General features: G+C 42.7%; 1 protein-coding gene and 1 long non-coding RNA gene across 3 annotated transcripts in view; one reads left to right on the plus strand and one right to left on the minus strand.

Annotated features, from left to right (window-relative positions):
• VOPP1 (VOPP1 WW domain binding protein) overlaps positions 1–27,113 on the minus strand; it is a 111,206-nt gene that overhangs the window by 47,670 nt on the left and 36,423 nt on the right. The window contains exon 2 of the mRNA XM_049641283.1: positions 11,802–11,860. Coding sequence (XP_049497240.1) covers positions 11,802–11,860 — 59 coding nt within the window. The remainder of the gene's footprint in view (positions 1–11,801; positions 11,861–27,113) is intronic.
• LOC125929794 (uncharacterized) lies at positions 1,896–10,862 on the plus strand. 2 transcript variants are annotated; one of them, XR_007459971.1, is made up of 3 exons: positions 1,896–2,099; positions 2,510–2,603; positions 10,262–10,862. It is a non-coding gene; the product is annotated as an uncharacterized LOC125929794 (long non-coding RNA). The 2 variants fall into 2 exon arrangements; XR_007459970.1 differs by having other exon boundaries at positions 2,510–2,599.

Genomic DNA, 27,113 nt, shown 5'->3' on the forward strand with positions numbered 1-27,113 from the left:
TATTCTATGAGGCCAGCATTATCCTAACACCAAAACCAGACCAAAGGGCACTACAAAATAAGAAAACTACAGGCCAATATTTCTGATGAACTTAGATGGAAAAATTCTCAACAAAATATGAGCAAACCACACTCAACAATACATTAAAAGGATTATTCACCATGACCAAGTGTGATTTATTCCAGGAATGCAAGGATGACTCAACATTCACAAACAAATCTATGTGATATACCACATTACCAAAATGAAGGATAAAAATCATATGATCATCTCAATACATGTAGAAAAAGCATTTGACAAAATGCAAAATCTGTTCATGATAAAATCTCTCAACAAAGAAGGTTGAAAAGGGGCTCCTGGGTGGCTCAGCTGGTAAAGCATCCAACTTCAGCTTAGCTCATGATCTCACAGTTCATCGGTTTAAGCCCCACATTATTAGGCTCTGTGCTGACACCTCGGAGCCTAGAGCCTGCTTCAGATTCTGTGTCTCCCTCTCTCTCTGCCCCTCCCCCACTCATGCTCTGACTTTCTCTCTCTCTCAAGAATAAATAAACATTAAAAAATTTTTAAAAATTATTTATGAATACCATGTTAAATTTTAGAAAATTAGAAATGGAATTTGGACCTTCAGTAGTAAAAACAAAACAAAACAAAACAGAATGGACACTACCTGAACATACAATGATTACAGGGAAATGTGTGGGTTATGGTGACTCCCCAGGGAATACTCTATTATAAAAAATAATGAGGTTGTTTTGTATACGGATTCAGAGGACTATATACAATATGTAAACTCAAAAAATCAAGTTACCCAATATATACAGAAATAAGGCATTTTAGGGTTGTCTGTGTTCATTTGGGTTGCTATAACAAAATACCACTGGCTAATAAACAACATAAAGTTAATTCTCACTGTTCTGGAGTCTGGCAAGTCCAAGATCAATGATCACGATCATGTTCTCATGAGGGCCCTCTTTCTTTTTTTTAAAAAAAATTTTTTTTTTAATGTTTATTTATTTTTGAGACAGAGAGAGACAGAGCATGAGCAGGGAAGGGGCAGAGAGAGAGGGAGACACAGAATGTGAAGCAGGCTCCAGGCTCTGAGCTGTCAGCACAGAGCCCGACGCGGGGCTCGAACTCACAAACTGTGAGATCATGACCTGAGCCAAAGTCAGATGCTTAACCGACTGAGCCACCCAGGCGCCCCGTGAGGGCCCTCTTTCTGGTTCATAGCTGGTGCCTCCTTGCTGTGTCTTCCCTCAATGGTGGAAGGAACAAGGGATCTCTTCAGAGCCTCTTTTATAAAAAGCATTCTGAGGGCTCAGCCTTCATGACCTAACCACCTCCCAAAAGCTTGACTTCCTAGTACCATCACCTTGGGGGCTTAGGATTCAACATATGAATTTTGGGGTAACACAAACATTCAGACCACAGCAGGAGTCTAGAGATGTGAAGGGTGAATAATCAGGGAAATCTTTCTCCCTGTTCTGAGGACAAGAAAATGCCAACTTCCACCAAGAATCTTCCTTGCTAAGCCCAACAATAAGAACTGAGGAAGAAGAAAAATTCTTCTTTAGAGTATCTGTCCCCAGACTAGACCAGACACCTCCCCCTCCCAAGGCTGCTAAGTAAAGGCTGTGTTCAGCTGCCTCATCATGGCAGAACAGCAAGGGGCGGGTGAGGACTGCATGGTGAAGGAGGCACGCCTGCTCCCTCACCCCACACTTCTTTCCACTCTGCACATCCCTCAAGTTCCCAATGCTGCTGGGAGAGCAGGGCACATGGAGTCCAGCTGACCTCACAGAGAGGAAACTCCATCAGGCTCAGGGTCTGACAACACAATAGGGAGGGTGGTGCACGCCAGTGCCTAGTAATGATCGGAGGTGGCCCTGGAAAGTCTCAGTGCCCCTGGAAATGACCTTGGCACCTAAAAGTCTAGCAGGCAGCTTAAGGTGGCCCCGCCTGGCCTGGTTCTGGCTCTCCACATCCTGTTTCTAGGATATAGATGTGACATCTGCAAATAACACTTCATGCACTCAGACCATTAATTACTGACAGCAGAGAAATAAACCTAGAGAGACACAATAAACCAGGGTAATGTGAGTACTTTAAAAGAAGTTTCGACACTCCAATGGGAGACTTGGGAACAGGGCCTGAAAAGGCCTGGTCACAAGATTAAGAGCAGTACTGGAAAGAATGACCTCTACCCAGTGCTCCCCAGTGCTGGGCACATGCTGCTGCTGGATAAGCTATGGACCATGAATTCCGGGATGGCAGGTCCTGGCTCCCTCATCTTTATGTCCCATGGTCCCTCCCACTCACTCTCCAGCCCCTTTAGTAGTGGTGTGGAAATAGCAGGGACTCGATACATGTTAGAGGAATTAATGCATGACCCTGGTGATGTACTCATTAATTCTCTTTCATGTATTCTATCTTTTGTATTTGACCAAAACACTTTCCATGTATTTGACCAAAACACTGTTCCCTTTCCTTTTCTCCTTTCAGCTAGGTGCGGTGTGGATTCCCTCGAGTCTCAGTGGAGGTGACTTCTGAGAAATTTCCCCAGATTCTCTTTGATCTGAACCCACAACGAAAATCAGTGAGTAAGCGGCGCCTGGGTGGCTCAGCCAATTAAGCATCCGGCTCGTGGTTTCCGCTCAGGTCATGATCTTGAGGTTCGTGAGCCCGACAGGTGTGGAGCCTGCTTGGGACTCTGTCTCCCTCTGTCTCTCTGCCCCTCCCCCAATCACTCTCTCTGTCTCTCTCAGAATAAATAAATAAATAAACTTAAATAAACTAAACTAAACTAAGTGAGTAAAAGAAACATCTAGAATTCAAATACTCTACACCTCTGTTCCAGCCACAGATGTGACCACTTGGCAAAAGGTCCCTAAAGAAGCCATAAACCCAGGTTAATGGTTTAACCTCTCCTGTTGCTAGTTATTTCATTTGTAAAACTGGATAGTATGGTCTTGAGGTTTTCTTAGTATTCTATGAAAATACAGATAAATCAAGGACCACCTTTGGGTCAAACCTTTCCCACTTGCCAGCTATCCAGAGGGCCACTAGGTTATCTTGCTTCAAAATCATTGTTGTCTAGTGAAGATTACCCAACTCACTTTTAACCTACCCTCAATTTTCTAGAAGGGATTACTAGATTCATTTCTATTCATAAAGACCAGGAAACATGCACATGTAAATGACCAGCTTCCTCTGGCCTGTTTAAAATCATATGAAAAAAAAGTCATTGTCTGAATAAGCATTCACACACATGACTGTCGCAAAGCTCCAGCTCAGCACCTCCTAGGAAGATATCTTAGGAACCTCAGAATCTGAAACAGGAAGTGGTCACAGGCGCCTAGATCCATCCCGCTGGCTGACTGTGTGATTAACCTCTTTTTCCTACTGTTGTGTCAATACTAAGACCTGCAGAAGAAAAATGACTCATTGCTTTGAAAGAAAATATTAAGTGGCTGTTTTGTCTTTGGCAGGAAGGGTGGACCCTTATTGAGCTGAAATCCATCCCACATTGGTATGCTGTTTCTGCTACAATACATAAGCCTCCTCGGTCATTCACCTTTTATTCTCTATGCTGTAAATTACTCTGCACAGACAGCTATAGAATAAGTAGGTGTCATAGAATAAGCAGGATGAGACCTTCGAGATTACCTAGCATAGGAAACTGGGACTCAGGAAAGTCAGATTTGCCCACAATAACCTAATGGCAGAGTAGGACTAGAGAAGGTCTTGTCTTCCAGTCCCTAAAACATTTTCCATCACCAAAGACTGATGGTGATTCACTCTTGCCTTCTCCACCCCCTACCATTTGTTTCAGTTACTAAATGTGCCCCAAACACCTTCTGTGTCAGGCCCTGTGTTAGCACAGAGATATGGAAATCATCAAGACAGAACTCATACCCTCAAAAGATTCCCAGGTTAGGGAGGAAGGAGACAACCAATGTTTTACTTTGGCAACAGTAAGTCTGATGATGGAACACGGTAGCAAAGGACCAGAGAAGGATACACATCCCTCAGCTGAAACAGAGATAAAGGAAGAGAGGCCACTATCAAAAGCTTTCTGAAGGCGATCACACATATGCCAAGCTCAGAAAGGTCGCTGCACATAGTAAGCGCTCAGTACATGTCAGCTATTGTTATTTTCAGTCCTTGTATTGTCATGAATTCCCTCACAATTCCCCTGACATTGTAGAGGACCCTGTGTCAGCTACAGTGTGGGAAAACACGGGGACACGCTCTACTCTGTCTTGGTCTGAAGAAGACATGGAAATATGCGTGGATCCTGGTGACCATTGTACAGTGAGCTGGGGCTGTAAGGCACTGCCAGCCTTCCATGCGAGGCTCGTACACCACTGTCCACTTTGGAGGAGGCCCTGAGGTCCCTGGCCCCACCCTAGGAAACCTACCCATCTACATGCCCATGGAACATGTTGCACTTACTTCTGCTTTGCAAGCTGTCTCCCACCTCTGGTTTTGAAGATACATGTCTGTCCATGGATGGCGACTGAGGACAAGAGTGTCTCCGGGACAAGCCTCAGACTGCAAATCTCAGCAGAAAGAGCTTGAACAGAGGAGAGACACTGCTCCTGATCTGCGAGGTCCTCCCCCGCAACTGCCCAGGAAGGGGCTGGTTATGGCCATGATGCTATTCAATCCAGCACCAAGGGCACCCTGTGCCAACCTCTGGATATGGGATCCAGGCTGGGAAGGGCCCTTCCGAGAGTCACCAAGAGCATGTCTCACAGTGAGACAAGCTCATCCAGTCTTCCTGTCCCTCCGGGGCAGCAATCCTTGTATATGAAGTCAGGGATCCCATGATGTCATCTATGGACACAGACCCCCAACCCTCCCCAAGCCATATCAGTGATGATACACACATTATGAACGTGCACAGCACTGTCAACCCTCACTGCAACTGAATGTGGTAGCTACCATTACCACAGCTACTTTCTAACGGGAGAAAGAAGGCCTAAAGCCAAGTGATCGGCCAGGTTGCTCAGCTGGTGAGAGCAGGAGGGCCCAGAACTAGCTCTCCTGTGCCGCATGACTGTCCTTCCGCACCCTCAGGAGCAGAGGGTACACTACCTGAGACAGGACACCAGCTCCCAGGCACCCGACAAGGAATTCAGTGCCTCCTACCGCTACCTGGGCATCAAAGCAAGCTCCAGAATGTGACACTGCATTTAGACTCTTCTGTGACAAATGCCACCTCTGACTGCATACTTTCTGGACTCTAAACAAATAGGGAGGACAAGAGTGCTCCTTTGGATGTGTGTGGCCCTGTGCCTGCCTCTACCCCGGGACATGCTTCTTGGCAAGGACCTTCCCTTATCTTCCCACCTCGTGCCTCCTGCAGCTCTGATGGTGTTTTATGCTGTGTAGACAAAGCGGGAGGGTGGGGGTGGGGGGAGCGTTGTGTGAGCAAGCCCCCGACAGAAGAACAATTCAAGTGGAGACGGAAAGCAAAGGAACTGGATTCGGTGAGTCCACATGACCACCCAGCTATTTTGAGTGGCTCAAAATAGCTCCTGTTGCCAGGAGGACCCACAAGGAAGCCCTGAACCAAAGTAGGAAAAGACGCACATTTTAATTAAAGGCTTTTGGAAGGGCAGCCTGTAGACAAGAAAGAAAGGTAGTAGAGTGAAGGGCAGGGGGAAAGAAAAAAAAATAGGAAGTCTGAAACGCGTGGCTTCTCTGTTCGGATTTCCAAGGGACTTGTTCTTCAAAAACAAGGGTAATGTTTTGTTTGTACGTTTATGTATGCAGACTTCTGGCTCAACAGGCACTAAGAAAAACACAAGTGCAAGAAACTAAAAAACTGACTGAAGGGAGAGGCAGAGAGAGACAGATGTATGTCTAGGTAGCTACAGTGGAAACCTAATTAACTTAAAAAAATAGCCTCTGTTAGCTTGGTAACTGTAGTGCTGGAATAAAATTCAGAAGCACACAGAGAGGCAGGGAAAGTAGGGATGCCATATAGGATTTCTGGTGAGATAAACACAATCAGATTTCAAATGCAAAAGTAAAATCTCTAAAACAAGTTCGCAAACTAAATGTCCTCTCCCTAATGCAGTCCATGATAAATTGTAAGCACAAAACAGAGGTGTTGTTTGGAATATATTTTCTGCAGGGGAAAAAGTCCTGTCACAGAATAAGAGGACGCCATCTTGAGTCTACATATCGTCAAGGAATTACGTACTTTGAAGAATTTCATACAAAGCACTCTACCCAGAAGAAATGAAAGGTAGAAGATACCAGGAATGTATTTTTTTAAGTGAGATCTGTTACAATTCATGGGTTTTAGATTGAATATTAAAGGTGCTTCAAAAAGAACTGCTCAGCCACGCATGATTATACGGCGGCTCCCTGGGGCACAGGCACCATCCCAGCCCTACACCGCTGTATCCCAGCAACAGACATGCTGGCAGACGCTCCACACATGTCTGTGGATGGAATGAACGGAATGCAGCCATCTCAGCCCCTCGAGCCGTACCTTGCACACTAAACGAGAGGCAGGTCTGGTTATCCAGTGGAGAGACCGCACGGCACAGCCTAGATGTTGGCTCTTGACATTCAGGCTCCCTGTGAAGGCGAGCTCAAGCTGGCCATAAGCCACCTTAACCTGCACCACCATCTGTGCCAACACCATGGAAACCATGATGGATCCAGTTGGCTCTGGGGAACACCGTGCTCCCCATGTCTCCCATAGGCCCAAGTGCTTCTAATTGGGGTTGTGCTCTTTCTGTGCCTAGCATCTGGCCTGTAGCAAATCTATCTTTAAGCAGCATAAAGGTGGATGGAGTAGAATTTATCCAAGCCACTTCTCCTCACTCCTCTTGGATAAAAATGCACCATCACCCCAACTTGATGGAAAGTAGGGAAGAAATCTTACCTGTGTCAAATACCTTGCTGGTGCAATGAAGTGGCAAGCTCAGTTGGTAGAAGAAACAACCTTGTATACACACACAGAGGAGATGCAAGCTGGCCTTGGGTGTGTATATATTTGTGTATGATTTCAGTGCTGACCATACACAGGCCCATGCTATACAGCCAGGTCAACACTCATGTCCTCATTTCAAGAAGAAGCTAACTGAGAAGGTCAAAGGGCCACTATATAATAGTGGAGTGACTTTAGTAATGTGTGGATCTGGAGAAAGGCAGTGACTTCACAATATTGTGAATATACTACATGCTGCTGAATTGTTCACTTCAAAATGGTTCATTTTGCTATGTGAATTTCACCTCAATTTAAAAGAAAGTTATAGAACAAATATTTGCACCCTGATCTTCTGGACCCTGGAGCACTTAAAGTCTATGATTAAGGAAAAGGTGCCACAACAGGGGAAATAAAAACAGGAGAATCAACAGGCAGGAAATAAACTGTGCCAAGATGAAAGTAAACAGCCAGTATCATGCACTGTGGCAACCAGTGGGGTTAAATAAATGTACAGGTTGTGGCCCATCCTGGGAGTACTCACAGGGCACACAAGACTGTGTGAAGACTCTCAAAGATTTTATATCAGAGCCAAAATGAGGAAGAAGGAAGGAATTCTGAAGGAAGGCTTTCCAGACAGCGAAGAGCCTGCCAGCCAGAGAATTGGCTTGCAGAAGTCAGTGCTGGCCTGATGGTGGGGACTGGAAGGAAATGCACCCACTCAACATTTGGGGGTGTCTGCTGTGTGCCAGGCACTATCTTAGGCACTGGTTGTTCAAATATTCAAAACTCCTGGTCCTTGCCCTCATGGGACTCTTTTTTTTTTTTTAATTTTTTTTTAATGTTTATTTTATTTTTGAGACAGAGAGAGACAGAGCATGAACGGGGGAGGGTCAGAGAGAGAGGGAGACACAGAATCTGAAACAGGCTCCAGGCTCTGAGCTGCCAGCACAGAGCCCGACGCGGGGCTCGAACTCACGGACCGTGAGATCATGACCTGAGCCGAAGTGGAACGCTTAACTGACTGAGCCACCCAGGTGCCCCGGGACTCTTAATAAAGGAGATAAAACCAGGCAATATCTTAGAAAGCTATGGTTTAAAGGTGGCTAAGAATTTGGGCTTTGTTCCTGATGTTTTTAGGCAGGGAAGTGAAAGAAAATCTCAGTAATTTAGAAAGACGTGAGACCTTGATGAGAGAAGAGACTGAAAAAAGATAGAAATCTATCTACATATTCAATGCAATCCCTATCAAAATTCCAAGGGCATTTTCCCCAGAAATAGAAAAAACAAATCCTAAAATGGTATGAGCATAAAAATACATACATTGACCAACAGAACAGAATAGAGAGCCCAGACATAAACCCTTCCATATATCATCAGTGAACATTCGACAAGGGGGCCAACACTCAATGGGGAGAGAACAGTCTCTTCAACAAATAGTGCTGGGAAAACTAGAAAAATGCATACAAGACAATAAAACCAGACCTCTGTCTCACACCACTCACAAAAATTAACTTGGAATGGATCAAACACTTATAACATCTGATATGCCAAAAATCCTAAAAGAAAATATAGGGAAGAAGCACCTCGACACTGGTCTTGACAAAGATTTTTTTGGATATGACACCAAAAGCACAAACAACAAAAGCAAACATCAGTAAAAGGGCTCTATACTACATCAAACTAAAAAACTATACACAGTAAAAGAAACAATCAACAAAATGAAAGGCAATCTATGGAATGGGAGAAAATATGTGTAAACCACTTATCAGATGAGGGGTGAATGTCCAAAATATACAAGGAACTTGTACAACTCAATGGGGGAAAATAACAATAATAATAATCCAATTAAAAACAGGCAGGGGCGTCTGAGTGGTTCAGCTGGTTAAGAGTCCAACTTCGGCTCAGGTCATGATCTCATGATTCATGGGTTTGAGCCCCGCGTTGTGCTCTGTGCTGACAGCTTAGAGCCTGGAGCCTGCTTCGGATTCTGTGTCTCCCTCTCTCTCTCTCTGCCCCTCCCCTGTTCACGCTCTGTCTCTCTCGCTCTCAAAAATAAACAAACATTAACTAAATAAAATAAAATTAAAATAAAATAAAAATGGGCAGAAATGAACAGTTTCCCAAAGAAGATAAACAAATGGCCAACAAGTACATGAAAAGGTGCTCAACGTTACTCATCATCAAGGAAATGCAAATCAAAACCATACACAGGTATCACCTCACACCTGTTAAAATGGCTACCAGCAAAAAGATAAGAGACAAGTGTCAGTGAGGACACAGAACCCTGTGCATTGCTGGGATTAGACATCGGTCCAGCCATTATGGAAAACAGTATGGAGAATCCTCAGAAAATTAAAAATAAAATTACAACACATGATCCAGGAATCCTACTTCTGGTTAAGTATGCAAAGGAAATGAAACAGCATCTCGAAGAGGCATCTGCACTCCCATGTTCACTGCAGCATTATTCACAATAGCTAAGATCTAGAAGCAATCTAAATGACCGTCAACAGATTAATACATAAAGAAGATGCAGTGTATACATAAAGTGAAATATAGCTCACCCCAAAGAAAGAGGGAAGTTCTGCCATTTTCAACAACATGGATGTACCTTGAGGGCATTATGGTAAGTGAAAGAAGTCAGAGAAAGACAAATAGCATATGATCTCTTATTTGTGGAATCCAGAAAGCCAAATTCATCACAAGAGAGTAGAATGGTGGCTGCCAGAGTCTGGGGGTGGGGGAAATGAGGTATGAGTCAAAGAGTAAAAATTTCCAGTCATCATATGAATAAGTTCTGGGGATGTCATGAACAGCACAGTGATTATAGTTAACAATACTACATTATATGCTTGAAAGTTGCTAAGAGAGTCAATTTAAGTGTTCTCACCATGAAAAAGAAATAGCGATTATGGGACAAAACGGAGGTGTTCACGAAAGCTATGGTGGTAATCATTTTGCAATATGTAAGTATATCAAATCACGTTGTACACCTTACGTTTATACCATGTTATATGTCAATTATATCTCACTAAAGCTGGCTAAAAAAGAAAGTATATGCAATGGTTCAGAAGAGCATTAACGCAGGTATGGATTCACATGAAGGCAGTGGGAACAGAGATCACAGGCAAGACTAGTGGGTATGGCTGGAGTTTTCAAGTGGCTGTGGGATTAAGTGACATTAATTTATGGAAAGGGCAGAGGACAATGTCTAGGCTATAGTAAATTCTCAGTGTTACTATTACTATGTTTTATGTTGAGCCTCAGTGTTCTAATAATTGAGTGACTTTACTTTCCAATTTTTAGAGCCCCCACACATGAGAGGATCCAAACCAGCAGACCCACCGCACTAAAGACAAGAACAAGGCTTATCTCTGTATTTTCTGTCAGTACAAAACACCTTCCAAATATGGAGTGAATAAGGAAATGAATAAAGGAACAAACAAACAAGTAAATACAAGAACGGCAACGACCTCCAACTCCCAACCTGTAAAAAAACAAGAAATGGCTCCTCAGCTGATCTACGGAACACTTTGAGAAAGATTCGTTTTCAAGGAAGAACACATAGGAAGACGTCCCATATCTTGCATACGGAGCAGAATCAAGGAACTGGGCTTCCCAAGGAATATCCACTGTTCTAAGAATCTAAATATTTTACCTCCATGCCATCCCATAACCATTTTTATTCAAGCTGACAACTCTAATTAAAGTCCTTAGGCTGCTGCTTGATTTTTCCAAGCGGGCTTTGTCTTTTTGCAGCTGCAGAGGCTTTCTGCCAGAAGCCCTGCAATGTTGGGCATTGAGGACTCCTGCTTGTCAACATGTCCCCATTCACAGGTGGGCAACCTTCCTCCTCCTGTATTTGTCTCTTCAAGATCAGAAACTCACCCCAAAATGGCAGGTAATAAAAAGGTACCTATTGGCCAATTAACAAATAACACTCTTTGCTACTATTATTATTTCCTGTCCAATCTCCCTATACACTAAAATATATAGTGTTTCTGCTATGATTACATATGTTACTGAAAATTATCATGTTTTATAAAATTCAATACCAAAAATAACAGAGTTTGGGGAAAAAATGGTTTGGGGCATTCCTCTCAAAACCTATGGAACTGCAAAATACAATAAAAATAATAACTGATAACATTGAGAGTTAGTCTGACCATGTAGGCAGGTAGCTCAGCATAGTACGTGGCTAACTCAGCAGACATGTAAAAAAACCCTTAAAAACAACAAGGTAAAAGACAACAATGCTTTAATTAGAATAACACCAGCAGGCACCCAGGGCATAGGAAGAAACATATCCTGCTTGAAGCCAAGAGCCATGAAAGGCTGACTGTACCTGTCTGGGGCGGGGGGAGGGGGGGACAGGCCAGGTGATCTTTGTATTCATTGTCAACACACACACACACACACACACACACACGTACACGCACACATAGTCCAGCAGCTGAGCTAAGGACTTTTTCCCTATCCGGCTCAAGTTCAAAATTCTACTCCCACTGCTCCCTTTACCTCGGAAAATTTGTCTAAACCAACATGACTCTGGCCCTGCTCAGACACCTTGCCCCTCTTGTCCAATCCTGTATGAGCCCACATGCATCACAGAACAAAGCACATGGTATTTCATGCTGTCTTCAAAGTAAATGGTTGGAGCAGGCCGAATGTCCTTAGGGAAGTCACCTGCACAATCATGAGCAGAGGCATGTGAAACCAAGGGTGAAGACCTCCCCAAACTGACTGTTCCCCATCCTATAAGCTGTCCTATTACCTATTAAAGAAATAATTCCCAGAGAAAGATGTGACCACAAGATCAAACCAACAGAAAAATGCAAATACTTACATATAATATGTTGGATAGAGTCCTTCAAAATACCAGCAATGTTTTTTGGCCTCTGTACACTGAAAATAGAAGGAAGAAAACCTTTGTCAGTAGAAAGTCATCTGCATATTGTTAAGACGACTGGACAAAAAGACACAAGGAAAGGTAAGTTGATACATCTTGAAGTGTAGAAAGCAGAGGGTTGGGGGAGACCATGCATCAGAGGGAGATCCACCCTCCACAATGACTTTTTATTTCTTTAAATTTCTTAAAAGGGAAGAAGAAAACATAGGAAAACATCTCTTTGCCTGTAATTTTTCTAGCTTTCTATTTCCCTACATACATGGGCATGACCAATTCATTGAAAAGTAAACTAAAGACAATCTGTTTTTAAAAACTCACACAGGGGCGCCTGGGTGGCGCAGTCGGTTAAGCGTCCGACTTCAGCCAGGTCACGATCTCGCGGTCCGTGAGTTCGAGCCCCGCGTCAGGCTCTGGGCTGATGGCTCGGAGCCTGGAGCCTGTTTCCGATTCTGTGTCTCCCTCTCTCTCTGCCCCTCCCCCGTTCATGCTCTGTCTCTCTCTGTCCCAAAAATAAAAAAAATAAAAAAAAAAAAAAACTCACACAGTACGGGGGCACCTGGGTGGCTCAGTTGGTTAAGTGCCCAACTCCTGGTTTTGGCTCAGGTTATGATCTCACGGTTTTGCGGTTTCAAGCCCCACATCAGCACAGAGCCTACTTGAGAGTCTGTCTCTCCCTCTCTCTCTCTCTGCCCCCCCCTTTCACTGTCTGTCTCTCTCAAAATAAATAAATAAAGTTAACAAAATTTAAAATTCACATATTACGATACTCCAAAATCTAAAATATGCTAGAACTAAAATATTATAATTATTTCCATTTCTCCCCAACTTTTGTGTTTGAAAGGTATTTCCCACAGTTTTGACCTTTCCAGATCTTTGTATTTCAGAATATTCCAAAAGGTATATTCAAATCATGGCTCCTCCCATGGGGATCCACATCTGGCAGACTGTGTAAAGCAGGATTCACTTGCCAGCATCAGTACTGCCCCCTGCCCTCATTCCCAGGGATGAGAAACAGGGAGGGTGATGAGGAAAGACACTAAGAGCCTCCCGAGTGCTTTCCAAGGAAGTGTCACACTTGATGTTATGGGGGGCACAGCAGGTGCAAATGATGCCCTGGTGGACAGACTGCCTCACACGCCTCCAACAAGTGAGAGCAAGCCGACGGCACCAAGTGCTCAGTGAGAGCTCCAAGCAGAAACACTGTCCTGGACCTAAACAAGATATTTCTAAAATTCTTCTGCTTGTTCTACCATTTTTTTTTTAATTCACAACTTCCTCCATTCATGATCCAGTTCATTGGACCCTATGTATAAACAATACCTCCCAAATAGTAGTGCAAAGCTACCAGTGGGAACACAGGGAAAGGCGTCACGAAAACAAAGCTTTCTTTGGGCAAGGCAGGGGCTGTCTCACCCAACTCCCCAGCCTGACCCCCGCCATCTGCCCTCTGCCTTGCCCAGTGCTAGCAGGTGTATGGCGATGCCTTCCCAGAACAGTCTTCACGAATAGCTATCAAGACGTTTCAGAAACAGACCCTGACTCTAGAGTGGAGAGGCGAAAGCAAATATTATGTGTTACACTGGCTAAATCAGATGGGTTATGAAAACAGCATGAAACACTGGGGGTGGGGGGGGTGGTTTAAATGTGCTTTAGGACACCCAGAAGCACACTCGGGCAGCCCAAAGTGACCCAGCTGTATGAATGGAAAATGAGTTTAATTTAGACTCTGTTAGTTCCTGTCCAGTTCAGAAAAGGAAATTCAGACAGCTAAAGAAATTAATTTATTTTGGCAAGAAAGAGAAATTTCAAGTGTCTGCCCTAAATTACAATTTATTTCACTAGAGTCCTCTATTATAAGCTGAGCAACCAGGGCGTTCTTCCAGGTGGCATGTTAAATGTTCCTTCTTTATTCTCCATCACTATTGGAGACAGGCACACTTTCTTAGAACTTGACACTCACCTCTCCCCATACTGCCCTATGACTACAAGGTGGCAGAGAGAGATCCAGACCAAGACATCAGGATCCTGCTCCCAGATCTGTCACTAACAGCCTGACAAACTCTGAAAGGAGGCTCTCTCTGCCCTCGACACTCAGCTGCCCGTGTGGTGGGGCATGTGACATGCACAGATGTGTGTATGGGATCTATGGTGGTATGTGTGAACTTCAGAACTACGACAGGGTATCGAAAAGCACCAAACTGTTAATACAGAACAACTCCCAGGCACTATCAGACATGATGATTGGGAAGGAAATCTAGCAGTGCCTGGAAAACGATGAATGTATTTCTCTTTAACCACTGACTATCTCTCCACAAATATGAAACATAATATGCAAAGGTTTATTGATCATGGAATTATTTCTAATAGCAAAATCTTGGAAATGACACAGATACTCACAGCAGCCTGCTTAAATACACAACGAGAAATCTACACAACGTGGCCAACAAGAGGTCTCTTGTTCCGAGGTCTCTCGGAAACAGTATGAAATGATTTCTAAGATGCAGTGTTACTCAAAAGACAATGGGCAAAAGTGTGCATCCACCATGCTCCTTGTTACGGAAAAGGAAAATTCTACATTTGGTTAATTTCTTACTAAACGAATTACAGGAAAGGTATAGTAAAAACTAATGAGAACGCTTACCCCATGGGGGCTGCGTTAGGAGATGGGAGAGAGAGTGATGACACATTTCTCTGTGTATACTTTTTTATTCACAGTTTGACTTTGGAATCATGTAAAATTCTTTCATGTTGAGAAAAATAAAGTTAAAAGGAATTTGTAAAGAATCTACTCTTCTCAGACCACAAAAATCGACTAAGGACTATCATGGCACTGCACCGCACACATCACTTTTTGCCGGAAGGAAGCAGACACAGCAAACAGCTGGGAAGTTAGAAGAGCTTCACAAGAAACTTGTGAGGAGAACACACTCCTCTTCACACCCTCCCAATGCCCTCAGATGTTAGGACACTATTTCCATCCCATTCTCCCTCTGATCTCAAAATATTATTTCTTGTGTTTTTCCTGAAATCTTCAGTAACGTCAGTGGGGCCTCCTTGGTCATTACTTTTGTTCACAGTTATTTGCTAATCACCTTTTAACCATTTTTCATTAAGCTAGTAAAATAAAACCTAGTTTGAAAAGCATCAACCTCCATTTGTTCCTTTAGAAAAGATTCTCTTCAGAAAATGTTATTGTGGGGGCACCTGGGTGGCTCAGAAAGTTAAGCAACCAACTCTCAACCGTGTGCAATCGATTTCAGCACAGGTCATAATCTCACAGTTCCTGAAATTGAGTCCCGTGTTGGGCTCTGTGCTGACAGTGTGGGGTCTGCTTGGGATTCTCTCTCTTTCTCTTTCTGCCCTCCCTTGCTTGTGCACATTCATTCTCTCTCTCTCCCTATGTCTCTCTCTCAAAATAAATAAAAATAATCTTTACCAAACAGAACAATTTGTGGCCACATTTCCTGAAGCAGAAGAGATAAACACTTTTGAAGCTGAGCTATCTACCATTAAAACATAGTTTCATTTACCGCTACTTGAAGCTAGTTTAAGCTTTTGACATTTGCAAACATCCAGGTAACTTCTTCATTATTTTTGGTAGCTGGACTTTTACAACAGCTTTCTTGTATAAGAAATGTTATATAATAATACACACAGATAATACTTCCCTAAAGTTAGAATGGGGTATTATTCCTTTTTACAGCTGGATAATTGGAAGAACACAGAATGACATATTTCATGAGCCAGCTGAAAACACTGAATGAGGACTAAGAAGTCCTGGGAATTTTCATCGTCGAGTCTTTCCTTCACTAAATGCTTGTTAACTGAATCCCAGGTGTCAAAGTCAGCTTGCACACCAATCCAAGAGCTTTATGGTAGGACTGAAGATCAGGTACCGTAGGGCCAGAGGCGGAAAGGAAGATCCCTGCTAGAAACCACCCAGGGTTGAGAGCCAGTTCCGCCGAGTGAAAGTCTACCAACAAAACCATGATTCGCCTATCAATTCCAAACCTGAAATCTAGCATAAGCACCAGGATTCAGGGCAGACCCAGACAGCTGGAGCTCTGGACATGTGGCCAAATGGGAAGTTGTGAGGGATGAGTAAGGAGGGTTTCCAGATCATTCCCAACAGTGGTGGGATCTCAGAAGTGACTTTGTGAGCAAATGGATGGGTGGTATGGGGAGAGGCAGAAGGAAGGCATTTGTGCTAGGGTCCACTAGGAAAACACACCCACATCAAGGGTTAAGGGTGTATTCATCCCACCGAAGAAAGATGAATCAGAACATAGCTGGGTTCTCAAGCTGACTGCCACTTATCAGCCATGGTGCCAGTCAGTCTGCACCTCAGCTGTCTTATTTCTAAAACAAGATCGTCTGTCTTCCCTGCTGAATTTATAAGATGGCTTTATGAAGTCATTGAGATTGAATGCATCAAAATGCCTGACCAGATCAGTGTATAGTCCACTGAATCTCACACCCTGCCAGGAATTCCGTCTCTAAATGTGTGCCCTGAAACAAGCTTTCCTACTTCTCTGCAACACATGACTCACTTTACTATGATAATCCAAGTAGAAGCAACGCTTTCAAACCTTCTGAGAACAAAGATTCTAAGTATGTAGTATCTGACATTTGCACACTTTAGTTTTCCAAAATCTCTCTAAAGCAAACAAACCCCGCCCTAAAACAAGTTTTAACTATATAAACTAGGGGAAAAAAAACCACTGTCCACCCAAAATGTAGGCCTACTCATTCTACAAATGGCTTCTTTAGGGATTGACCATCTACTGAAAAAGAAACTATATTTGTTAGGAAAGGTCATGTCAGCTGCTCTCTGCTACCGACTGGGCATCTTCAATAGCCAGGGTTCTCTACCAGGTTCTGGGCAAACGGTAGGCCCTCGATGCACTCATAAATACTCCTCCCATGTGTATAATGAAAGTAATAAGCATAGCCATCTCTTTTTCAAAGATATCATAAATAATAGCAACATTCACAAAGCAGAATATGCAGGATTGTGAGAAAACATCTACCATAAGGAGCAAGTGAAGGGTAATCTAAGGTTTAAACTGGAAAGGTTTGTAAGACATCTGCAGTCAGGGAAGAACCCCAGTGCTCTATTATTCAAGGACTAGGATGTCTATAAATGTAGTTGAGCCCTCCTAAATATAGTCATCCATATTTAGCCAGGATCTAACTAAGCCCAAAGAACATATCCTTTGCTAATCCCCAACAGCAATCTTCACACTGACATAAATTATTCTGAATCTATCTGTGTTGAAAATAGGAGGTCCCAGATGCCACCATTTAATAAAATGGTACAACTTTCTCCTACTCCAACTTAACAGAAGTGTTGCACCACAACAGCACACAGTCGACTCTGACAGAATGAAGCTGCTTGTGACTTTGGGACACACAGGAGTGAGGACTCAGTGCCTAAAGGATTCAGAACACTGGATTTTATCTAAATCCCACCCTTTCTCCTTTTGCTCAAAGGGGGATGGAGTTGGATCTTTAAATGAATAGCCAACTGGAAAAGTAGTGCTTCACTAACAGAACTGGTCCCACTGACACCTGGAAAGCAAGGATTTTTTTTTTTTTAAACTTATTTCACCAGTCTGTCCTGGACCAGTAAGTCCTCAACTTTCTTCAACATGGTGGGAAGGCCCTGGGAAAATCAGTTTGAGGACTCTGTCAAAGGGGAAAGATGCCCGGCTGCACCTCGGTGCTCCTTTCACATTCGTCAAAAGCTGAACTTGAAACACACACCACCGGATGTAGGCTTCATTCTGTTCCAGCCCAATTAGAGTGGGCATTTACACTCAGCACAGACTCTGAACAAAGAGAGCCTCTTGGATGCTGGCAGGGCTGATGCTCAGGACCAGGGACAGAGAGAGAGAGGGCAGCAGGAGGCCTTGTAGAAGTCAGAGCAAGAATTTATGGAGGGAGTAACAGCTAATTATATCAAGGTCTCTGAATTTCAAACAATAAATAGGAGTCAGCATGCCTCAAATTCTTGTACTGGCATTTTAATCAACTTCCTAAGTGCTAATTACTTAATCCTTGGACTTATGGATATTCTCTTTTTTAGGAACATCTTGCCTCCAAGGAACCTTGATTTTTTTTTTTTAAACAAAAGTATGAGGCTTCTCACAAGTAACATTTATTAAAGGAAAGAAAGCAGAGAAACTCTTTAAATAACAGAAATAAAAGATCGTCTGATGTCTTACAGAAGAAACCAATCAGCCAGCAAATAACTATTAGATATAGAATACTGTCTATTACTATCTTGAAGATTTTGGGGACAGGTAGACTATAAGACACAAATTAGGCCCAGCTACATATCCCTTGGAAAATTCTGTGGACTCTCATAACTTATTCTGAAGAAAGCTTCCTTGTTAGCTTTATCTGCCTTAGTTTTTCATGAAGGAATGGTAGGGGAACTCAGTCAAGGTCCTTCATTCAAGTAGGTAAAAATCCTCATATCCAGGAAATGAAAATTAATCAATAACCAAAATTAAAAGGCAAACAATAAGGTATGAAAATATAATAAACTTAGTATCTTTAAATAAAAAGCTTACATAATAAAAGATAAAAATTCCAATAGGAAAAATAAATAAAAGTAATAGATATGGAAATTCTTCAAAGAAGAAACAAAAACGGTCAATAAAGCTATTTTCTGAGACAAAATTCATTAGTAATCAAATAAGTATAAATTATAATGATGTGGTTTTAGCTACCAAATTGTTTAATAAAAAAAAAAAACAGTATCAACTACTGATGAGGACAAGAGGGTAAAGACATATCACATAATAGTGTTGGGAATATAATGTCTCACACGACAATTTTCAACATATATCAAAAAACCCTTTGAAATGTACGTTTGGTTAACTAAATTATAACACATCCAAAAGATATATTAGTAGGAATATACTATCAGATACCAGAAAAATATACAATTGTATGGGAGCATTTTGCTGAGAAAAATAAAGCCAATAAAAGAGCATATCTAGGACAGCATATACTTGCTGCACATCATAGGACAGAGAAAACAATATGTAAAGATATATGCCAAAATAATGACAAAAAATTACCTTTCTGGTGGCATTAGAGATGATTTTTTTTCCATTGTTCATCTTGGTAACCAAGTTTCTAAGCTTTCCGTATGGAACATTTTGTTTTTAAATTTGTTAAATTGTACTTGAAAAAGCAGATCACTTACTGTCCAATAAAGAAGTGCAGAGTAGACATAAAGAGATATTTAAAATGAGGAAATATAATTGGCTAACAAAAGTGAACATCACCCTACCATAAATTAAATAAGATGTAAGAGATGAACAAAGTTTGTGAAAAATAATATACAAGGCTAGAAAGAGTGTACTGAAACAGCAATTAAAACTGTATTTCTAAGAAGTTTAACATCATGAAAAAAATTCTCATTTTATGCAGTCATTTTAAAATACATTACATAATTTTAACAATGTAAAAACAAATCTGTGTTTATAGGAAAAACAGGACAATATGAGCCTAACTCTATAGTGTATTTTGGGAAGTGCGATTTCCTTTGGGCTGCTTTGCAAATCTCCCTCTAACTGAGCCTGAAATTCTTGTAACAATATTATCAGAAGCTGTTGTAGCAAGATGCAGGTGGCACATGAGTCCTAAATTAGTGTAAAAGGTGGGATCCGCTGAAAGACTCACAACACTTGGGTACACAGGCATTCCTACTCGTGCCATTTGAACATGAGAGTTCTGAGAAACATGCTTTTTTTTTAAGTTTATGTATTTATTTTGAGAGAGAGAGAGAGAGAGCAGGGAAGAGAAAGAGAATCCTAAGCAGGCTCCACACTGTCAGCACAGAGCCTGATGCAGGGCTCAAACTCATGAACCGTGAGATCATAACTTGAGCTGAAACCAAGAGTAGGATGCTTAACTGACTGAACCATCCAGGCTGCACGACCATGCTATTTTTTAAAACAATTATCAACATAAAGTACAATTTATGAGACAGTCATGTGATCCAGGTTCTAGCTCAATATGAGGTTTAATTCATATGCCATTTGGAAAACCTACCCTCTTGTGTTTCTTCATCATTCTCACACGACTACCATACTCAACGTCACTTCTGATACCAGATGTGTGGGGGTTTTCCCCACACCGCCCGGTAATTTGGTGACACCACCTGGGTGTCCTACAATAGTAACTCAGCTCTGACCCTATGTACCAGGAGATAGCATTAGATCCCACAGGTTAAGGGCTCAGTCCTGCAAGAGTGCCCTGACCCAATTCAAGCACCAGTTGTCACTTAGGCTTCTGATCTACCGGCTCTGGATCAGAGGTTCCCACGACCCCCTCCTGAGGTTCCATTAATCTGCTATGATGGCCCATAGAAGTCGGAGAAACACCTGACTCACTAGATCACTGGTTTAGTATAAAAAGATAGAACTCAGGAACAGCCAGATGGACAAGATGCATAGCGCAAGATAAAAGGAAGGGGTATGAAGCGTCTACACCCTCTCTAAATGCACCACTCTCCCTCAAATCTCTATGTGTCCACCCACCTCAAGTTCTCTGAACCCAGTCCTTTCGGGGTTTTATGGAGTCTTCATCACATACACATTATTGATTAAATCATTGGCCATTAGCAAATCATTTAGCCTCCAACCTCTCTCCCCTCGCTGAGGATCAGAGGAGGGAATGAAAGTTCCAACCTTTTAACCACATGGTTGGTTCTGTGGGCAACCAGACCCCCATGCTTAGGTGCCTCCCAAACGTCAAGTATTAATATAACAACAGACACCTTTACTGGGATGAAAACCAAGTATGTATTTCTTAATATAAATCACAGTACTGCAAACATAAAAGTCACCCATTTTCAATGCACAGTTTGGTGAGATTTTAGAAATTTTTATACTTTGTGCATTCAAGAGCACAATCCAGTTTTAGAACCTTTCCATCACCCCAGAATGTTCTCTCTTGTCCTTTTGCAGTCAGTTCTAGCTCCTGCCCCAGCCCCGGGCAACGCTGATCAGCCTTTTAGCTTTCTCTTGCCTTTTCTACAAGGTTCAGTTAGTTACATGAAACGATAAAACTTACAGTCTTTTATGTCTGGATTCTGTCCATCTGTGTTTGTTGCTGTCAGCAGCTCACTCATTTTTAGTGCTGAATACTATTCCATCGAATGGACACACCACACTTTGTTTATCTATTTATCTGTGTTGTTTCCTTGTTCGGGCTATTATGAACAAGCCTGCTATGAACGTTCGCATGAAGATCTTCGTGCGGACATATGTCTTCATTTCCTGGGTAGATACTTAGGAGGGGAATTGCTGGGCTTTATGGTGACTCAATGTTTAATTTCTTAAAGAATCTCCACACTGTCTTCCAAAGCAGCTGCACTATCTTACATTCCTGCGTGCAGTGTGAGGGCTCCAGTTTCTCCACATCCTCACCAACGTGACTACTATTTCTGATCTCAGCCCTCTGACACTGTACTGGTATCCCGCTGTGGTTTTAACTGGAATTTCCCTAGCGACTAATGAGGCAGAGCATCTCTTCACGCTAGCTCAATTCTAAGGTGAAAATAGTAGCTGCCATTGATGCAATGCCTCTTATCCTCCAGGTACTCTGCAGGTAAAACCTCACTTAACAGCATAACAACCCTGAGAGTTAGGCAGTAGAGGTACTCAGAAGCAAGTAAATGAAGGTCTCTGAGAGGTGAATTAACTTGGCCAAGGCAACACAGGAAACAAGCGGAGAGTTGCGGTCTGAATAAAGCCGGTGGGTTTCTAAAATCTGTGTGTTTTCTCTGACAGTGGACAGATGTCGCACTTTCCTGTGTCACGATAATTCATAATCCCATTCTTTGCTCTGTCTGTCGCGTCTCCCACAGGGAGCCAGAATGAGATTTATTTTAGGCATCATCTCATTGCCTAGGAGAAACGAAAATGATGCCTGAAACCACATGAAAGACCTCATTCCATCCTCCCAAAATAAACCTTACTAGAAATCATACCTTGGAGCACCCCTCCGCTCTCAGCACTATCATTTACTGCATCTCCAAGAGCAAAAAAGACAAGGGTGCTTAGCAGCTTTGCCAAGACTTGGCCAACCTGCCGCAAACAATCCCAAACCAAAGGAGCCCAAAGCCTACCTGCAGGCAAATCAATCTCTTTTCCGCTCAGAAAGTGTTCTTAGCTGCTAAAAACACTCAGAGCTGCAACTTTATAGCACAGAACAGCACGAAGTGAATTCACAGGCGCCAGCCAAAAAAGTTTATGTGACAAATTTTGCAAATGCCACCAAACATCATTCATTCAAAAACTGATGACTGGGAGATTTCATTAGAATGATCTGAAAGCAGTGATAACAGGTAGAAATAGTAGAGCTACTGTTACTTGCCGGCAACAAATTAATAATCAACCTTTGTTATGGGCCAAAGGCTAAAAAAGGAAGCACTGAATAGACATGAAGCCTTTAGATACTCTCCCCAAGGGCCCCAAGGGCCTAATCCAGGGAAGTCACCCCTTTCAACAATGTGCCTGCAGGGTACAAGAACGACCTTATGAAAAAGTCAGCAGATCAGCTCAGCAACCACCTGATCTATCGCTGGTGCACCCTGCTTGTATGATACATATCACAGGAAGTGACTACATCCCACAGCGCCGCCCAAATGGATAACAGACATTTACTGTTACATTACGTCGGAACTAAATCTTTGTTTGCCAACAGATCCAAAAGCTAACCACCAGACTGGTGAGAAAATACCAACTTCTTCTCTGTTGTCGACAGAAATGCCTGCAAAGATTCATAAGCACAGCACTTCAAGAGCAAAATGCCAAAAAGTAAATAAGGACTTCCTAAGTTGGGCTGTGTACTAGCCTCCCTATTTGGCTTATATTTTAGAGGGAAAGTGCGTTGGATTGTCTGCTGACATATAGATTGCTCTAAGTCTGGATTTGGACTGTAAGGAGGAAGCTCTTAAAAAGAGCTGAGATTTGGCTAAACACAACGAGAGGCTGAACAACGTTGGGATGATCCACATTCAGAAGGTGGTACGACATATGCCTCCTCTCATGCCAAGCACTTTTGTCCCCAGAAAGGTGCATACTGTTAACAGTTCCCTGGGTCTTCACAATTGACCAGTGCAGGCCCACAACGACTCCCTAGCACCCACACCAACATCAGCTAACTGCTACTCTCCATCAGGTCTCCCCTTAAAGATGAATTTCTTCCTGGGCGCCTGGGTGGCTCAGTCAGTTGAGCGTCCAACTTCAGCTCAGGTCACGATCTCGCAGTTCGTGGGTTCGAGCCCCATGTCGGGCTCTGTGCTGGCGGCTTGGAGCCTGGAGCCTGCTTTGGATTCTGTCCCCCTCTCTCTGCCCCTCCCCCACTTGCACTCTGTCTCTCTCTCTCTCAAAAAAAAAAAAAAAATTAAGAAAAAAAGATGAATTTCTTCCTAAGTCTGAATGCAGAAGGGCAGTCTGCAGGCTTTCTGCAGAAGGGACTCTGCGGGCCACCCCCAAAACAGTCTGACTCTACCATTTACACGTCCTGGGCTTCTCCTTTGTAATTACAGTGGTTCAGTAGTTCAGTGTTACCTGGGGCTCAGTGTCTCTTATTCTCCTAAACACAAAGGCAGGCACCTATCAGTGTAACTCAGGCTTGCTTCCCTAATGCTACCACATGTACATTATGTGGCATGTATAGGGTGCTTAAACGAAAATCCAATCCTCAAACCCCCCACAGAAATTCACTCTCCCAAAATCCACTCACCAACAATGGGCGAAAGGCTATGCCAAGTGCTGGGTGGAGGCTTGGATCCATCAGGGCAGTAATCTGCCCACACCCTTCACTGCTCTCCTTAGCTCCTCTCCACAAGCCAGTGAGGAGGCCGAGAGGGCCCCACCTGGGAAACTGCAGCTCACGGTGAGCCTGGCAGAACATACAGCGGGACCTCCAGCTCCAGCCTAACTCTGTCACATCCCCTTCCCCGTCAGCTGCCCTCAGACCTCCTGGACTTCGAGACACCTCTCTTCTCCAGCTGATGCAGTGAAGAACTTTCACTGCTAACCTAGGGATTGTGTCTCCCAGGATTCTCTTACTGTACGAGTGCTTCTAGAACGTGAACTGTGGAAAAGTCTATTTCTACAAACCAGAATGGGTAGGTGCTATTCACAAACGCTGTCTCTTGTGCACTCTGCACTTTGCATAGCGACCTGTCTCCCACTTGGAAGTATCTTCTTAAACCCCGCTACCCTGGTCCTCCCATCCACCTCCAAGCCCAAGAAAAATTTAGTCTCCATCCATCCAGCCTCCAAAGTAATGTAAAGATGCAAAGAGTAAGTTCAACACTCTGAAATGGACAATATATTTCGGTCCTTCTCTAACTTAATCCTCAAGTATTTTCTCAAAATTTGAGTATAAGCTTTTCCTACGAGGCTGCACGCAAACCACATATGATCACTCACACTACAATCCAAATCCAATTCCACAGCCCAGCTGAGAATCACTGTAAACTATGACCTTGCATGGTTTAATGACAAATGTAATAACCTGTCAATGCAAGCCTGCAAAAGAGCATGAGACAGACACTTGTCCAAGAGTTTCACGGGGCACTGTGTGTAACAGCAAAAAGCTAGAAAGTACCTAAATGTCCTTCAAAAGGAGCTGATTAAACAAGTCACGATCATTAAGGAGCACTCTTTAATTTTAAGGGAAATGCAGTGGGTTTATACACGTTGATATAGAAATATCTCTAAGAAATATCTCTTAAGAAAAAAAGAAGAAACGAATTGCAGAACAGCATGTATAATATGATCCGTGTACTTTTAACAAAGTATCTGAGTATACAAATTAGAAAATAAAAATTCATAGGGCTACAAGAGAAACTAAAGATAACTCCCTCTTGGGGCACCTGGGTGGCTCAGTCGGTTGAGCGCCGACTTCGGCTCAGGTCACGATCTCGCGGTCCGTGAGTTCGAGCCCCGCATCGGGCCCCTGTGCTGACAGCTCAGAGCCCGGAGCCTGTTTCAGATTCTGTGTCTCCCTCTCTCTGACCCTCCTCCATTCATGCTCTGTCTCTCTCTGTCTCAAAAATAAATAAACGTTAAAAAAAAAAAAAAAAAAAAAAAGATAACTCCCTCTGCAGAGAAGGTCTAGGGTTGGGAGGTAATAGGGTGAAGAGAGGGCCTCACATTCTGCTTCATACCTTTTTTAACCATATACACGCATTAATTTTGCTCAAAAAATTGAAACCATTAAAATCAACTATCTATAAAAATAGAAAGTAAGAGGAGTTCCCGGGTGGCTCTGTCCATTCAGCATCCAACTCTAGATTTCAGCTCAGGACATGATCTCACAGTTCGTGAGTTTAAGCCCCACATCAGGCTCCGCACTGGCAGTGTGGAGCCTGCTTGGGATTCTCTCTCTCCCTCTTTCTGCCCCTCCCCAGCTTGCGTGCTCTCTAAGTAAATACATAAACTTTAAAAATAAAATAAAGTAAAATAGAAATCAAGATCAACATAGATGAAATCCCCAGGTAATTTAAGAATGACAGTTCAATTGGTATTTACTCCTTTACCACAACGCTTCAAACAAAGTGAATTCAGTTTCTCCCTATTCCTTTCTCTCTACTTGTCCTTAAAACAAAACTAATGAGCTCTGAAATGGCCAAGTGTGAGGCCAAAAGGAAGAGAAACAGAGGCTCTGAGTAATTCACATCTGAATAATCAGCCCCTTCCTCTTGGCTGAGAACCAGTGCTTACAGCAGACCCTGCCTGTGTGGAGTTCATGCTCTCCCCCAACAGACTGTGAAGTTTTGAAGGACAGAGGTCCCAAGGTATTCTGCCTTCCTGCCATGGTCTGGGGACAACAATAGCCATTGGCAGGCTCAATAAATTGTTGCGGAGCCAACTAAATGGACAATAGCTAGGATAAATGGATAAGCATGATTATACACACACATACACGTATCACACACATACATATACATATATCACACATAACTGCACACACACAGTCCCCCATGTGATGGGAAAGCTACTGAAAAGAACACTAATGAATTAACACAGGTACATCCTAATTTAGAAACAGATCATATTTCAAAAGTCTATTTCCAAATAGGTGATTTAAAATTTAGGATCCATTTTCATACAGCAGTAATGGTATAAGAGTTGGCTAAATTCCCGGGCTACCCAATAAATTTCTATGAAGCTCATAAAGTAAATGAACCTTCATTCTGTCCTTGTGTTTGGCCCAGAATTGTTTGCCGATGACATTCTGCGTCTTCACGCTGCCTCAGCCCACCCGGAGCAGGAGGGAAATGACCACGTGTCCGAGGTGATGACTGGCTAGACCACTGGACTGTTTAGGAGCAACCATCAGCATCACTTTGCTTCTGTCAGCCTCAAGGATTACCTTTATTCTGTGTTCTACCTGCTGCCTATCTGAAGCGGAGGTTAAAAAAAAAAAAAGAGGGGCGCCTGGGTGGCTCAGTGGGTTAAGGGTCCAACTTCAGCTCAGGTCATGATCTTGCAGTTTCTGACTTCCAGCCCTGCATCCGGCTCTGTGCCGACAGCTCAGAGCCTGGAGCCTGCTTCAGATTCTGTGTCTCCCTCTCTCTGCCCGTTCCCCACTCATGCTCTATCTCTGAAAAATAAATAAACACTAAAAACATTTTAATAAATTTTTTTTAAAAAACACACAAAGGAAAGACTCCTAATGACTACAGGATTTTTTTTTTTTTGGTTTGGGGGTGGTGATGAAAATGTTCTTAAACTGATTGTAGTGATACTTGCACAACTCTGTGAATATCAAAAACCACTAAATTGTATACTTTAAATAAGTGAATGATATGTAGGTGAATTATATGTCAATAAAGATATTATTTTTTGAAGTAGGGAAAGGATTTGAATAGACATTTCTCCAAAGAAGATATACAAATGGCCAAGAAGCACATGAAAAGATACTCAACTTCATGAGTCATCAGGGCAAAGTAAGTGAAAACCATAGTGAGATATCCCACCCTCACTGGGATGGCTATGATAAAGAAGACAGATAATAACAAGGGTTGGCAAGGATGTGAGAAATGAGAACCCTCATACACTGCTGGTTAGAATATAAACTAGTACAGCTATTTACAAAAAAAAAAAATGTTGGAATGTTCCTGAGAAGGCTAAACAGAATTACCATAAGACTCAGCAATTTCGTTCCTAGGTATACACTCAAGAGAAATTATATGTCCACATAAAA

This window comes from Panthera uncia, chromosome A2 (assembly GCF_023721935.1).
Source record: "Panthera uncia isolate 11264 chromosome A2, Puncia_PCG_1.0, whole genome shotgun sequence".
Classification (NCBI taxonomy): domain Eukaryota; kingdom Metazoa; phylum Chordata; class Mammalia; order Carnivora; family Felidae; genus Panthera; species Panthera uncia.